Raw genomic sequence first — 16,944 nt, 5'->3', positions numbered from 1 at the left:
AAAAAAAGAGTTTTTCAAATAGGCATAAGATTTTTTTCTCTTATAAGAGATATTAAACAATCCTTGCTGCAGGAAAAATAAAGGAAGGTCAGAGAAAATTGGAAATAAAAGAAGAAAAATGGAATCAATGCATTTCAAAAATGAGCGGACATATTTGATTTTTATATACCTGAATGAAAAGATTTCATTTTTGTGATCGGGATTGTTTTACTGTCAGATATTTTCCCTAAATTTTTATCACTGACATGTCCCTCTTTTGGGGAATTTTATTGTTTCCTAAAAATTTGGGAGTTATTTACTGTTTTTGATATTTTTACGAAAAATACAGTAGCATAACTAAGATAGACAACATACGCAAAGGAAATTAACAGGGTAACCCTAGTATTGGGGCAAAAGAGCTCTTTAGTCATAATAGAAAAAGTGTTATTGGTCTTTTTACTGGTAATTGAACCATAACAGCAAAAATGTTGGCATAATGTGTATCAGAAATAATTCAACTTGTAGGAGTTGTCCCTTCCATGAGGAAACTGTCATTCACATCCTGTATGATTGCAAAGTGTTTTCTACCTTTAGGTTTGAACACTTTGGTTGTCACTCACTCAAACGTGAGAGACTCATTATTAGGTGTTTGCTGAATTTTGCTTCAGCTACTCGTCTGTTTTAAGACTTTTGTTTAGAGACTGGTGCAATAGAACTCTCAGGTCAGTGCTTAGGTTGAGCCCTCTCCCCTCTTATTTTATTAAGGAGTTCTGGGGCAGTCATCAAAATTCAGGATCCTCCCAAATGAGTCTGGAGAGCAGCAGTAGTATCCGCATTTAGAGCACCATCTGTTTGAGATAACTATAGTGAGGAGGGTAAAAAATTAACAAAATTGACACAAAACCGGTTCAACTCCCCACGTTTTCAGAAATCTTGATGAATTAAAATGCTATTTTTTTGGTTTTCGGTAAAAAAAACAAATTTCCATTTTATCAGTTGTGAAAATACACCCTTTTGGTTGCATAATTGTGATAGCAGAATTTTCTTTAAGTATTAATATTTTTTACAACAATTTATGTTTTTAACCCGCAACACACAAAGGGAAGGGGTTATAAGTATGACGTGTTAGTGTGCGTGTGTATGTATCTGTCTGTGGCACTCTAGCGCCTAAACAGGTGAACCGATGTTGGAAAAAAAAGATATTAATTAAAAACCTCTAAAAAGTTTTTTGCGATTTTTGCATTGAAAACATATTTAAAATTTAAAAAATTGAATACAAAAATCTAGAGAATTTTTTTCTGCGTCTGATAGAATGTGTTTGGAACTTCCATGTTACATAGAATTCAAATTATAACGTTTTTTTAAAGCAAATTTTAATAATGATTAAGCTTTTATTGATGCAATTGATAACCGAATTCAATGTTGGCCGACAAGGAAAATAAAACGCAAAGATTTAAAATTTTTATCTGTTGCCAGTTTCTATTTGTTAGCAAATAAAATACTTGAAATAGATTTTTAATAATATAAGGCTTTTAAAAGGATTTTTAACTTTCGCTCTTGATTCTACGGTTGCGACTCAGTCAGGGGTTTTCAAAATTTTTAATTTTAGTTACTTGTAGCTATATTAATAGATGGTTAATAAGAGTATTCAAAGTGCAGTATACTGGAAAATATTTAAAAAGTAAAAAATATACCTTTCTCAGCTTAGCAATTTCTGCCTGATATTCTTTGTTAACAGATGGCTTTGCAGGACTAGGAGGTAGTTTGTCTAAAATAAAAATATTACAAAATCAACAATGATTTTAACCAATGGGAATATGCTTACATAAGCAAGAAATAATAAAATATTTCAGCAGCATAAAATGCTAAGAAAAAAAAATATTTCATTGGGAGTAGCTGCACTAATTACAGCTTTTTCGTAGTCTAATAGGCTCTACAGTTATTGTTCTTCAGGGAGGCATACAAAAAAATGCGTAAAAGCTTTTTAAATTACCCATCATTATCAAGCATTAGCTACTGTAAATGTAAAATAACTGTCATAAACGCACAGATGTGTACTTTTATAACATTGTTGGTTTTACATTTACTTTTCGGCTCGCCCTATATCTACTGGCCTATTGCTGATGTTTGCATTAACTATTCACATTTGTGACAATTAATCATCATATGCATATTCCATGATGTAATAAAAAAATAGTTATATTTCATGTGCATTCCATCAAGGCTTGAGTTTATACAAAATTATTATTGAGGGGTCTGTTTAGGAAAAATCCGGGTTTGTTAACAGACCTTTCACAAATTATTTTATTGTAAAAAATCTCCACCAAGTATTTTATCCCAAAAACACTTTACCAGTTAAAGAAAGGTCCCCTCATAATATCTTTCACTTTAAAAGTATGTGAACCTTTCACAAACTCTTCCTCTGACAAAAAGACATTTCAGTTTTCAAAATTTAACCATCCCAACACTCCTTAAAAAGATACAAAAGATTTATAATTAAAATTTGGCTTTTAAATCAATATTTTTGGTCGAACAGCAGCATTGTTGGAAACTTACATTTTGAATTTTAATGTGATGAATGCAATTTCAAAATTTGTGAAAATGAATACTTTTAAATTCAGAAAAACAGGATATTATTTTCAAATATATAAAAACAGGACCCTGATTCATGTGAACAGAACATCTGATTTAAGGCTAATTTAAAATTCAAAACTTTATGTAAATTTTTACATCTAAAAAAAGGAGGAAACATGGCTAAAAAGTCTGGACAGATCTCTTTTAATCAAGGGCACCCCAACTTAAATTTAAGAGAAAGGGGGTTGGAACGGAGTCTCAATTTTCAATTTCCCAAATGAAACTCTGAACTTCACTGAATAATATAATACACAAATGCATACATACTTAAAAAACATCAGGCATCGTTAAAGAAATGCAATACAATCTCTAAATTTGCTGAATCGTCAAAGAAAATTTGCCAAGTAAATTTTTTAGGAGATCATAGTGACTTCTCATGATCTCGCTTCTTCCATTAAGATGATCCTTACTTTTAGTCTTACTATAGTAAGACTACTAAGTTCCTCTATGATACTAAGTATTGCACCAATTGTTAGTGTTTTCTATTGTTAAAAATTCTGAACCAGTTTCATTAAAATTAAATATTTATTTTAATTTAATTATTCTTTATTTGACTATGATCTTTCTTAAAATTTTTATGAAAAGTATTTACTTTACAGGTCTTTTTTTTTTTTCAACATCTCCCATTTGGAGAAACATGCACCTGTCAAAGAAAAAAATATACCAGGGGTGCGTACCAAGGGTTCAATTTCAATTGTGCAGACTGTGCCATTATTTTTTTTTGGGGGGGGGGGGGGGCGAGGGTCTTGCTATTGGGGGGTCTCTGTGATGTTGAGGACGGTGCGCTCTTGCCCTTAAGGGGATGGGGAACATTAAAGACAATTAAAAAACTTAACCAACGTACTTGAAGGAGCAGGATAAGAAAGCCTGGATGCTGTAGAAGTTCCATTCTGCATGAGTTTTCCCCCAGAACTTGGGTTTTGCATTCGTAAGTTTGAAGTTTTATATGAAGGCAGTTTACTTTTAGGTACTTCTGTTGAAAGAGAAGAATTCCATTTTTTTCTTATAGTTGTTGGAACAGAAGAATTTGACATTTTGGCAGGGCCAGTCAAAGAAGGGCCAGGAATGTTGTGCCATCCTTGAGGTAAAGAAGACACTGAAAATATATCAGTTTGAGATTATTAACTAAAACTTTGAACTTATCATTTAGAACCAAAAAAATTTGAATTATACCATATTGTTAATGTTTTAAATAATACAGAAAAATAACACTTTGCTTAATTTTTATTTAGAACTGATTTATTTTTCTTATCTCCGTAATTTACATAAAAATCAGTGGTGAATTTACCATGAGTGAGAGAACCTTCCACATAAGATTAAAAAAAAACCTTCTCAAATACAGCCTATTTTTGAGAGTGCTCTCATTCTGGGATGATGCTCCATAGCATTTGTTGGGGGTATGCCATCTCCCTTGAGATAGTTTGGCACCCTTTTTATTGCTACATATAAGTGGGAGATTCAGAACATGCGAAATCCCAGAAACATAACCTGCTTCTTTGATTTCTTACATTTTGCGGCTTCAACTTTGTGTATTGAAAAAATGTGGTTCATTAGCTAGCCCCCAAAACATTCAAGAGCAATATTCTTGCAAATTTCCCCCTTTATTACGTTTTATTGATTACTTCCACATGAAGCTAAACTTTTTTCTTCAAAAGATAATTCAGTTCAAAGAATATTAATATTTTTCCAAAGAATAATAAATCAAAAGTATGCCATCAATTTAAATATCATATATTTAGTAAAAAACCATACATTGAATGTGCTTCATTTCAACATCTCTTGAATATAATGGTTTTGCCACACAGAAAAACCTAAAACTGGAGATATTAACAATAAAAAAACGACAATAAAATACACTTACAATTACAAGCACAGCAATTAGTAGAAAACATATTTGAGCAGAAGAAAAAAAAATCATTTATTGCAATTCAACCGGTAAGAAAGATAACGAGTTTAGCAATTAATTTTAAAAACTTACTCTAGCAACCTTGTTCAAGCAAAGTTTCGTTTATTTCTGCAAAACATTGAACAAGATACAAAATACCAAGGAATTCAAGCAGCATTGTAGCGTGTTTTATCTTGACAGCAGCACCGCAAACATTATTGTTTATTTCGTGCGGAAGCTACTGAATTGCCAACTTCGAAAAGACTTTTTCAATGTTGCACTACTTTTAAATAGTTTTCATATTTTTAATACATATTCTGAAACTGATTGCAACTGAAAACTACGGAAACATAAAATAAGGTTAAGTTTTATAAATATGAGATTTCTTTCTATTCATTGCATAAATTTTATGCCAGATACAACAGTTTACGAAAGGAGGCGTGACCAACGTGACAGAAGTTGTTTTGATGAAAGATCATGGCAGCTGATTTAACTTTCGGTAAAGTAAACTTTGAAATTTCTAAATGATTTAATGTTATCACGAATAAACTTGAACAACAATGTAATTGAAATTTCAAATTCATGATATTCTCATTCGTATGTGTAAAAGATCATTATTACTTCAATGGGTTCTAATATAAACAAGGTCATCATGTGTAAACAACAACAAGCAATACTGACCTTTTTAAGCACTAATTTTGTGTTTAATTACTTTTTTTCATGAATAAAGGGACAAGACGCACTATTTTAGTCTATATTTTACCCATTTTTATTGCTTTTTAACTTAAAATGTAATTCTTCTCAGACCCGGTTTTGATTTTAAAAAAACTCTGGAAGTGTCCTAACCTGACTGTAACGTAAAACTAAATAAGGATTTTTAAAAAAAAGTAAGGTTAATTAGATTTATTTTTAAAGACAAAAAATATTTCCAAGAATTGTCTTTCATAACTTTGTCTACTTACAGTGGTTACTCTGTCAACACACTTTATAACATTAGCTCCTCATTTCGGCTTGCAACTATCCTTTTTGTTCCTATTCAAAACTTACGAGTTAAAAATTTCCCTCATATTCCAAATACAATGAACTAAAACCAATATTGTAACTGAAACGTTGCAAAAATGTTTGTGGTTTATTCTTAATTATTTTTACCTATGTTTATTATTTTTATAACTCATGATTATTAATTATTTCTCAAGTGAAAAAGCTGAAACCTCACATCTGGGTTTGGGAAATATATGCCTTCACACTGTTCCATTTATCACTCTCAGACCCTGATGGGAATCTGGGAAACATTAATACCATACTTTCGAAGAGAAGTTTTTTTTACAATAATTTCTTGTGTGGAAAAACTATTTTTGTATTTTCAGCCCGTATTGGATAGTTTTCGGGTATAATTACGTCACTTGTTTTGCTGACTTGTTTATTTTATATTTTGGCAAAAATAGATAGTGTATTGGCAAATATTATCATTGCCAAGCTGTTGTAAAAATAAACAAAAAAAATGGTCTCATTGACAATTTTTATTTTATCTTTAGTTTTCATTTCAATATAACTTCACGTAGGTAATGTAAATGTGTTGCTTTTTTTAGGCAGTCTATTAAAAATTTAATTGAGAGTGGCATTCAAAGTTAAAAATTCTCACTTGAAAATAAAAATATGTTACTACAAAAGATATTTTTAAAAATTGTGCACACAAAGAATAAAATTGGTACAATAAAATAAAAGTTTTATTAATATTATTGACACTCTTAACAGAAAAGATTGTAAAAATCTCAATTAAAGTGAGACTAAATATGAATACAGTACCATATATCATCATTATCTTCATACCTATTTTGATAACATATTTAATGTAAAATTTTAGTAAACTGAGCAGAATGTGATTTAACATTTGGACAATTTTTTTATGTTTCTATTGTAAAGTTTCTGTACAAAATTAGCTATGAATAAACCTTTACTGAATAAATAAAAAATAGTATTAATGAAGATAAGTTAATGTTTGCTTTTAACAGATAACCTTTTTTTTAGGTGCGGTTCCCCCGTTTTATCGGGAAATGTACGATATTCTATGTCCTAATCAAGAAAGCTGTGTTGATCAAGACATGTTTATCAAGCTGCTGGTGAAATCAAGTCTTCCAAAAACAACATTATCTCAGGTAGTATTCCTTTATAAAAGTTCATAATGAATATGAATTTTTTGATCATATTACTCATGACAATTTAGATCATATTACTAAGTGGGCAGATAAGTGGGGTATGGCAGTTAATGTAGGGAAATGTCAAGTGCTACACTTAGGTCATGGAAATAAGTGTACAAGTTATTGTTCACAGGGTTCAGTCATTAGTCTGGCAGATAATGTTATTGATCTGGGTATCTTAATAAATCAGGATTTTAAATTTAGTCAACAGTACAGCATTGCAAGTAACAAAGCCAACAAAATGCTTGGATTAGTCAATAGATCTATTTCAAACAAATCCAAGAAGGTTCTTCTGCCTTTATATAGGAGTTTAGTAAGACCTCATTTGGAGTATGCTGTTCAGTTTTAATCGCCTTAATCTCAGGAAAGATATTTCTGTATTGGTTAGGGTTCAACTAGGCTAGTAAAGGGACTTTCAGATTTAGATTATGATACCAGATTTAATATGTGTAGCCTGGAGCAAAGAGAGTCAGAGAGGACATGATTCTGTTGTTAAAATTTATCTAACTGAAAGATGTTAATTGATAGAATTTTTGCACGGAAAGCAAGGTAAGGGAATGTTGTTTTAAGCTATTCAAATCTCATGCTAACCTGGAAATTAGGAAAACTTACTACTTTAATAGGGTCACGTGGGCACTTGGAACAGCTTACCGGAAGAGGCGATAATGAGCAAGAGAGTGGATAGCCTTAAGAGGGCCATTGATCTTCACTGGGGCTAATAAACTGACTAGGACCAGCCTAGCTGGGCCCAGAGCCTGTTGCTGGTCACACATTTGTATTTGAAATATCTTAACTGAAAGCCGAAATCTTTAAGTTTTTATTACCGAGATCATAAAAATGATTTGTTATGCTTGTGCATGATTCCTCCAGATTTGATTAAAATTTGAGTGAAACATCAGGAAAACTGGGGGGGGGGGGTCTCTTGAGCTGTTCAAATCAAATTCCTGTCCAGGGGGGCAAATTTTGAGGATGACATTTTGGCTCAAATATCCAAACTACCTTTTAAAAAGTATATTACTAACTATTATTTTTATAATAATGTTGTGAGATTCTGGACTGCTGTGTCGTGGTCTGAGTGTACATGGTACGATCCAAAAGTAATGAGCTTTCATTTAAAAAGATAGATTTATTGGACTGATCGGTACAACTGCCTAATAGTCTTAAAAATAGGCACCTGCTGCAACAATGTACTTCTGTAGGCAGCTTTTCCATGACTCAAAGGTATCCCTGAGGTCCTGTTTCGAGATATCTGCAAGGGCTGCCTTGACATGTGCTTGGATGTCCTCGATGGAATTCAAACGTTTCCTTTCCAGTGCTGATTTTAATAGGGGGTAACAAGAAGAGGTCAGGAGGCCACAAGCCCGGACTGTAGGAAGGCTATGGGACCACGGGAGCGTTGACTCGAACCTTCTTCTGTCAAAAATCTCGGCACAAGTTTCGCACATCCTTTCCGCATGTGCAACTTCTCTGTATCAATGCGTTGCACCGTTGTTTCTGATAAGTCCAGGGCTTTTGCTACTTCGTAGAGACTCAAACACCAGTCTGTGTTCAAAGATTCACACACTTATTGCACATTTACGTCAGTACAGTCCGAGGAAGGGCATCCAGAGTGGGGTTCGTCAGTAACCACTTCCGGACCTTACAAAAGATCTCGTGCTGCCTTTATACTTGAGAATAGGACAGACACTCAGTACCAAACGGCTGTTGAAGCATTGTGAATGTTTGGGATGGAAACCGGAAGCAAAATTTGATATCTTTTTTTGTTGCTCTGACAAACTTTTCATATCGCTGTGTCACGCACCGTTATATCGGGATTACTGTTAAAGCTGATGGTACCGCTCTGAAAGCTGGAAACTAACAAACCCCACCATCATTACTCAAGTGGAGCGAGCTGCAGTGTGTGCATGCGTCAGTATACTGCTGTGCTAAGTACAGATGTGGTATCTGCACATTTTATCAAAATTAAAATTATTATCACGAGGTGGTTGTTAGTAATTTAATTTACCTAAATCTCAAGTTTTTTGGCAATAGTAGGAAACATTTTTTCTTTTCCTTTTTTTTTTTATAAATTGCTGTATTAAGGATGTGTTTTGTAATTATTCGCTAATTTTGTTTCCAAGTTTGTATGTGAATTCTCAACAAGAAAAAAAAACAGTACATTGTCTGTGCAGAGAAAACAGCCTGCCATTGCAATAATAAAAAATGCAATTTCAAACTCTATTATAGTTAGTAACATATTATATGTAATCAAAATGTAATCTACATTTTTCTTCCTTTGGTTTTTGTAGCTTTGTTTTGAATATTACTGAGTGCAATAATACAATTTGCAAACTTTGACCATAAAAATGTATTAAAGGAACTTTTCAATTGTTTTTTTTCATATTTTTCACTTAGGTTTGATTACAAATTTGATTTCAACACTAATAAGTATTTAGCTTTTATTTATTTGTTTTTCAGATTTGGGATCTTGTTGATACTCGCCAAGGATATTTGTCACGAACTGGACTCTACAAAGCTCTTGCACTTGTAGCTTTTGCTCAACAGGGTAAACCTGTCAATGAGAAATTAATTCAAAATTTTGCTGGAGAAGGTATATATTTAAAATAAGAATTGGCATTTGTATGTTATATATAAATGTGTGTGTGTATGTAATAGTTAAGTTATATTAATATATTAAATGGTAATGAATTAAAAAATTCTGATTTCCACGCAATAAATGAAAGGAACTGAAAGTCAAAGATTAATCTGAAATCATTATGGAAAAATCTTCAAAGGAAAGTATCGGCCCATAACTGGGCTGTTTAGTCAGTTATGATGATGAAACTTAAAAATAGTAAACATAAAATAGAGTAAAAATTGAAGAAAAAAAAAGTGAGACTGGGCTCATCAGTGGTGGGAATCTTATAAAAAATGGTAGTTTCTTCACTGCTGGGTTTATGTTTATTTAAGTGATTTACTTTTAACTATGCAATGTGACTGTACAGTCACACCCACATGTGTACAAATTATCCTTTAAATAAGGACAATTTTAGAAAGTTCATATTTTCTATGATGATACATAACAGGCTCCTTATCACCAAATGTATAGAAATTAGAAGCCAAAGTTTAAAAATTCTGAATAAACTGCAATAATGTATGTAAAAATGTCACACCCATCCGAAACCAAATAAATTGAGCAATATAATATATACACTTGTATGGGAGAGTCTGGAGGAATGGAACAGTGCTACATTTATGTTGAAATAAAATGTAACAAATTATTTCTAGCTTACCAATTGATGTAGCAGTAAGACTCTAAAGCTGCTACATCTGCTGGATAAGCTGAAAATAATTTTTCACATTTCATCTCACAGAAGTGTGGTGCTACCCCATTCCTCCCTCTCTCTCTCATATGTTACAGTACAAATCTATAATATAATATAATCAAATTTGTAACATTTACCGTTTTTAACAACTTAAAATATTATTAAACACAATATTTATTCTGAAAATACAAAGAGGAAAATATTGAACACTGACGTTTTATTCATTGGTCGTCTTCACAAAAAGAGTTATTTTCTTTTGTACTAGATATTTATTCCCAGAGGATATTATAAAACATTCTAATTTATGAATGGCACTTTACTGACCAAAAGAAAAGTTGAAATCTTGCTGGTCCCCTTGGCGAATTCACAGGGTGCTTCGTGTTTGGCGATCAGAAATTGACTGTGGATGGCAAGATAATGGTTCTTGGTGTCTTACATCAGCTTACGTTTCAGCATGAGTGATTTTCCACCTTGAATAACTCTGTTCCGAAAGTGCAAATGGAGTTTTGACTTTAATTTTAAGTCCTTTTTTAATTTCCGAAAATAGCAATTAGTAAATCTATTCTAACAAATTTCGAGAAAAACATTGCATTGTAACAAATTTTTGAAAAGATAGTTTTGTTGAAACGAGAATTTTTATACATTATCTAAATTGGTTTTAAAACGGGATTAAACGTTTTGTTTGTTGCATCGATAATCGCTGTAACGGGATTTCACTGTAGTTATAAGTAATTGCTGAATTGTCTGAGTCAGAATTTGTCTTTCTTACTGTGACGATACATCCATTAATGTAAATTACTTATAGTTACTTTTTTCTTTCTTTTTTATGATGTCATAAAAAAATCTTGAACATGTGAAGTATTATGGTGCAAACCGATGCCACAATTTGTTGCTTTTTATGAATTTTTAAAATGTGTCACAGACTTTTCAAACATCCTATATAAAAAAATAGACATACTGTTACCAGGGTTCGAAAATATCATGATATTTTCGAAAATATAAAAAATATCGGATATTTTGATATATATCGGATATTTTGATATCTATTTGATATTTTCAATTAGCACAAACTAAAGTCTTCAAAATAGTATATGCATCCTTAAATCACTCTTTATTTTCTTGTATTATAATTGTATATGTAGACTTAAAATTAAGCTTCTTTCATGATTTACATTTAATATTTTATTTTACATTTCTATCAATTTTAATGGAGTTAATTTAGCATTAGCTGTTTTACTCATTTTTCTTCTGCTAGCTACTTTTACAGTAATATGATTCAGAAAGAAATAATATGCATTATTCGGTGAACAGTCATAAGACATTTTCTTTTTTTCTGATCAATGTTTAAAATTTAACTAGGCATTTTTAAAATGAATTAAAATTGTTATATTACTAATAATTTTAAGAATATAAAATACAAGTAAAAAAAGTATTATACTACTTTGTTATATTACTGATGTATTATATACATCATAAATTATAGTACTTAACTTTTTGGTTATTTTTTATAATAAATGAACAATTTAATTGTGATTAATATACTTTTTATATTGAAAATACCATAATTGAAAAAATAAATATCAAAAATATCAAAATATCATGATGTTTTCAAAATAAATATCGATATACATCGTGATATACATCATGATATATATCGTGATATATGTCATGATATATATCGGCGAACCCTGACTCTTACAGTGTGAATTATGCAGTGTTTTTCTTAAAATAATTTAGCTAATCATTGCAGAGCTTCCAAAACCTTCTCTTGGGGATTTGAGTGACCTTCGAATTCTAAGTATTCGTTTGAGACGAGAGAAAAATCCAACAAGGCTTGGATTAAATTATAATGAAATATGTGCCCTTGACTGTGTGCAAGTTTCTATTGTTCCTGAGAAGAAAGGCCTGTTTCTGAAACATGTTGAATATGAAGTTTCAAGTTTGGTAAATAAATCATTTTTGTGATAATTTATAAAATTAATATGTTTCTATGATGACTGAAACATTTTCATCTGTAATTAATTCTCATTTCACTGCTTACACCAATTAAAAAATTGCCTTGAAATGATAGGATTTATTATAATTTGGTTTGTTATGTCAGTGCTGTATAACTATCTTTTGAAAAAAAAATAATTTAGATTCTAATCATTAATTTTAAAATGAACTTTTCTAACCTATGCATAATTTTATTGGAGGAACGTAGGGTAATGGCACCAGTAACAGACAAGGGTCCAATAACAGATAGCTGTAAGTTCGGATTTAAATAAGAATTTTAGGTGGGTAAAATTGATGTTGCTGTGACCCAGGAATACGGTGCAACCATCTAGTGTTATCAGAGTGAATTTTCGGAGCCAGTTGTTGGTATTTACAAGGCAGTGGTGGAACATTATGAAGGCCAACTTGAGGTCTGCTAGTGTTTCATTTTCATTTGAATTAAAAAGGTTTTAGATCTAAAAATTAAGAACTTTTGCATATTTTGAAAAAATAAAAGTGGAATTCTGTCCATTACCCATCTTTTCCTTATCCTATCTGTTACTGGTTACCATCAGAATTGTCGGTAGTGGGGGTCAGACCTTTTTTCGAAATTGAACAAATAAAAATAGAATTAACTAATTCGTAAGATGCAGACGCAGCCTTATGTTGGATGAGATGTAATTGCATGAGAGAAAAAATTTTTAAAGTCTAAATACATTAAAAGACTGAGAAAATTAAGTTAACCTTAGAGCAATGTCTTAAGCATGTCTGTTACTGGTGCCGTTACCCTAATTCTGAAAAAAAAGAATTTTTTAAACTGAAACCACTCACTGACCCCCCCCCCCCCCCTTCCCTGGGAACATAAATATCTTTACAGATAATATCATAGTCAAATGAATTTTTGACAATAGAGAACAAGGGCAAAAGCTTCAAGGGGATTTAGAACAGATTTCTAAGTGGGCAGTTAGATGGGGTATGTACTGCAACGTTGGAAGATGTTGAGTACTTCATTTTGGTTTAGAAATTAAGCATGGATTAGCTATGATTGACAAGAATCCATTAATAGCAAATTAGAAATAGTTGTTAATCTGAGTGCCTTTGGTAAGACAGTATTTAGTCTCTGAATCTTAAGAAAGATATTAACTTATTGGTTGGGATTCAAAGGAGGGCTTTTACGGCTGTTCTATGCTTTAAATGCTCAATAATATGTGCAGTCTTGAGTGAAAAAAGTGTCATAAGGGACATGATACATTTAATAAAAATGTGTAAAAATGAAAGATTTTTATGTGCTAAATTTTTTGTAGATAGAACTATAGTTGGGCCAAACATAACCTGACGGCATTGTGAATAAGATCCTAATTACAGCATTACAACAGTGCCAGGTTAGATTTTCCATACCCGAAGAGGTCATTGTTTAAGTTTTTCAAATCTCACGATAATCTTAAAAACAGTAAAAATTACTATTTCAGTGGGGTTGTAGGCGTTTAGAATAGTTTACCAAAAGTAGCTGTATCTCCCAATGGGGTTTTATTTTTAAGAAGGCTCTTGATCTTCATTGGAGATTGACAAACTAAGACCAGCCCAGTTGGATTCAGACCTGTTACTTATGGTCATTTTTGTTTTTGTGTTTGTACAAGTTAATTCAAAGTACTTTTGTTTTCATATACCAATTTAATTAAAATATTTTATGTTTCTATTTTTTAGAGAAATAAGTCTAATGTTCAGAGAAGATATAATGATTTTGTCGCACTGTTTGATTTGTTATTGCAAAAGTTTCCATATAGAATGATACCCCAATTGCCGCCTAAAAAAGTTATGGGAGGTAAAGAAATACTTATTTTTTATGTTTTGTGTTTCTCTTCAAGTAGTTTTTAAAATTAATATCTTGAGCATTTATTCGTCCTCCTATTACCCCTTTCAAGTTCTGTATAAGTAAAGTATACATCTTGATTGGATTTCAAGCTTTATTAATGTCTGTGTATAGTTTTTTTTATATATTTTGTGGTCAAATGTGCATGCTGGTTGAAATGAAAAACTTGATGTACATAAGTTTTTTTTTCTTTTTTTTTCAAAGTAATATATCTTACATATAATAATCATATTAACTTTTTTTTTTTCATCTGTATAAAGTTGATTTTTGCTAAGAAAAACTCCTGCATCAATAAATTTTCTTTTATAAAATTGGATAATTTTCCTATAAAAATAACAAAAATAGATGTGGACTGGATTATTTGGAAAAAGTAGATCCAAGCAGGTTTTTATGTGAAAAATAAAATAAATATTTATAGAGCTTCAAAATAAATAAATAAAAATACCTGAAGGGAAAAAATTTAAAAAAATCGGCTCTAATATAGCATTATAAAGGCGTCTGTATTCCAAAAGTTTTTTTGAAACCACTGGCAACTGCTATTTTTCGAGAAATTAAAACAAGATTTTAAAAAGTTTAACATCATAATGTAGGCAGCACTGTTTTTAAATATTTCTAAGCTGTGATGTTCAAAAATATTACTGTATAAGATTTTTTGGAAAAAAATAAAGCAAGCAATTCAAACAATTTTCAATTTGAATTGGAAAGCTTTCTTTAGAACATAACATTTAGAGCACAACATCAATATAGAAATGACATAATTCAAAAAGAAAGAAAGAAATGCTAAATAATTTCCTTCTTTCTTTGTTAAGCACTTAAAATATTTTTGACTGTATTTCTTCTAAGAAAATGTGCTTTTTTCTTAGTTTAAAGCCTTTCTTATAAATCTAGGACAAAAAAAAGAACCGTTTGATAAATTCTGAATGAAAATGTATTTCGTGATTGTACGTTTGGTTAAATATGCCCATAGCACAAAGCACAACATCATGGGGCCTTGGGCCAAGATTACTTTGTTGTCCCCAAAGGCATAATGAATTTTGTAAAAGTAAGTTTCACATTAAGTTAAGTGTAACTTATCAGTTTATCATTCAAAGTTTACATCTTGTACTGTAAAGAGAAAATTGAAGTTATACATGCATGTTACATAAATGCTTTTCATTTAGTAAATGTGCAGCGTGCACTTGCAATGAATCAAGAAAATGTTCAAGATTAAAGATGAAAGTTTACAACTTAAATGATCAGGAAAAGAAATATAATGCTTTACATATTAGCTTTTGGATCCTAAATTAAATACTACAATTCTTATGAAAACGAAAAATACTCTTTAAATTCCAGATACTAAGGGTGGTGGACTAAATAACATTTTTAACTCTAACAGATTTCAATCATATCAAATAGGATCAATTAATATATGGATGCCTCAATTGCCAAATCAGTTAACTCCACTTCTTAAATAAATTCTCATTTTTGCTTTAATACTGCTTTATCAATGCTTAGCATGAAAATTTATATTAAAGTTTTGGTTCAGTACCTTTCTGACCATGTGATGGCAGAAAATGTAACTTGAGGTCCTATTTACTCCTATGGATAACATCACTTTCTGTGATAATGCATCTCACATTTTTTTACTCATTTATTTTTTTCCCATTTTTTCTGTCATTTTAATCATTTTTCCCCCATTTCATTGTTTTTTTTATTTTCTTGTGCATTCCACATTTTCCCTGCGTTCCCCTTTAAATTTAGCGCACTTTATGATATCAAATATGCGATTTATTCATTTTTCCAATCGTCTAGCTTTTTGACAATTTTTCAGTCGTTGATCCGATTTTTTCATCTTCTTGTCCGCCGTTAAAATGGTGTAGCATCCTTTTCCATCGTTGTTTGGGGGCCAAACGCACTCATTGGTTCCCGCGCATCGCTGCGTACCCGGATCTGATCGCTCATTCGCCGATTCATTTTTTCCACCCGAGTTCACTCTGCTTGCAACTTCCAGTCCGATCGGTCGCGATTTTGGCCGCTCCTGTTTTTCTCCAACTATGGCGAGACGGAAGGATCAGTGCACGGCGTCCTTGGATGGCCGTGGCTCTCCGCCATATGTTTAAGACCTCAAAATGAGGTGAAACTTTTTTATTTTTATTTCTAAATCATTTAATCAAGAACGTTAAACTTCATAGCAACTGATGAAGATTTCATAGGAAGTGTATCACCTGTGAATGATGGCTTTGGATGGCGGCACGCAGAATGTGCCAGAAAAGAGCCCTTCAATTATGAGCATATTTTGATGATCAACATAGCTATGAGCGATGATCCGGAGCTGCATTGACCAAAATCAAATTTTAAGTATATGAGGATTTCAACACCGCGGCCAAGGCGATTACCAACTGCTGCGCCATTTCTTTCAGTGCGGTGTGGCTTACAACTGACATCGTTGATTAGGCTTCATCCCTGAATACACCCCACCATCTGGTTCATATCTTCGAATTGAACTGTCCGTCCTGCGCCCATTTTAACTTGAATGTTTTACAACTCATCCGAATGAACTCCCCGCTTTCTGATCTTTAACGAACTTTGCAAGCTCCAGCTCCACGTTTTTTTTGAACTCTTAAGTATGTCTTCCGCGCATTTGTGTTTTTTTTTTATTAAGTGAATAATGTTTTTTTTCTGGTGATCACCATGCAAAAGTCCTGTCATCTTGTCTGCTTCGAAGTTTAGCATGAAATAAAGAATGTACGGTAATCACTGTGTCATCCCTATCATCCACATACATTCTACAGGGGGTAAGTCTTTTTAAATTTTTGTTCTTTGGCATTCAAGGCAGTCGTTGATCTGAGGTTATGTGCGGCTGCTATGCTCCCACTTCAACGGCCTAGATTGTTTTTTTTTTTGTTTTTTTGAATAATACTTCAAAATTAAACGCGATGCATCGTGACACTTTCATCATAACTATTATGTACACTTTTTGTTTTATGGAGTTGTCGATTTGGCTAGTGAGGCGTTCATACACTAATAGTGCTATCAGAAATTTCTTTTGCCCCACCTAGAAGGAAATTTTTCGCTATGATACTGGTAGATGGAATTCAATCGAATTGAATGCAACCAAGT

The 16,944-nt window shown here is 31.8% G+C and overlaps 2 protein-coding genes across 2 annotated transcripts in view; one reads left to right on the top strand and one right to left on the bottom strand.

Annotated features, from left to right (window-relative positions):
* LOC129223210 (leucine zipper protein 1-like) overlaps positions 1-4,698 on the bottom strand; it is a 28,800-nt gene extending 24,102 nt beyond the window's left edge. The window contains exons 1-4 of the mRNA XM_054857776.1: positions 4,592-4,698; positions 4,366-4,424; positions 3,458-3,709; positions 1,674-1,747 (exon numbers count right to left, since the gene is read on the bottom strand). Coding sequence (XP_054713751.1) covers positions 1,674-1,747; positions 3,458-3,709; positions 4,366-4,381 — 342 coding nt within the window. The 5' untranslated portion in view covers positions 4,382-4,424; positions 4,592-4,698. The remainder of the gene's footprint in view (positions 1-1,673; positions 1,748-3,457; positions 3,710-4,365; positions 4,425-4,591) is intronic.
* Positions 4,699-4,936: 238 nt separating this feature from the next.
* Positions 4,937-16,944, top strand: part of LOC129222104 (sorting nexin-8-like) — a 33,827-nt gene continuing 21,819 nt past the window's right edge. The window contains exons 1-5 of the mRNA XM_054856548.1: positions 4,937-4,997; positions 6,527-6,654; positions 9,154-9,286; positions 11,752-11,945; positions 13,680-13,797. Coding sequence (XP_054712523.1) covers positions 4,976-4,997; positions 6,527-6,654; positions 9,154-9,286; positions 11,752-11,945; positions 13,680-13,797 — 595 coding nt within the window. The 5' untranslated portion in view covers positions 4,937-4,975. The remainder of the gene's footprint in view (positions 4,998-6,526; positions 6,655-9,153; positions 9,287-11,751; positions 11,946-13,679; positions 13,798-16,944) is intronic.

Source organism: Uloborus diversus, chromosome 5 (genome assembly GCF_026930045.1).
Source record: "Uloborus diversus isolate 005 chromosome 5, Udiv.v.3.1, whole genome shotgun sequence".
Lineage (NCBI taxonomy): Eukaryota > Metazoa > Arthropoda > Arachnida > Araneae > Uloboridae > Uloborus > Uloborus diversus.
The sequence above is the reverse complement of the archived record's forward strand: the minus strand, read 5'-3'. Positions and strand labels throughout refer to the sequence as shown.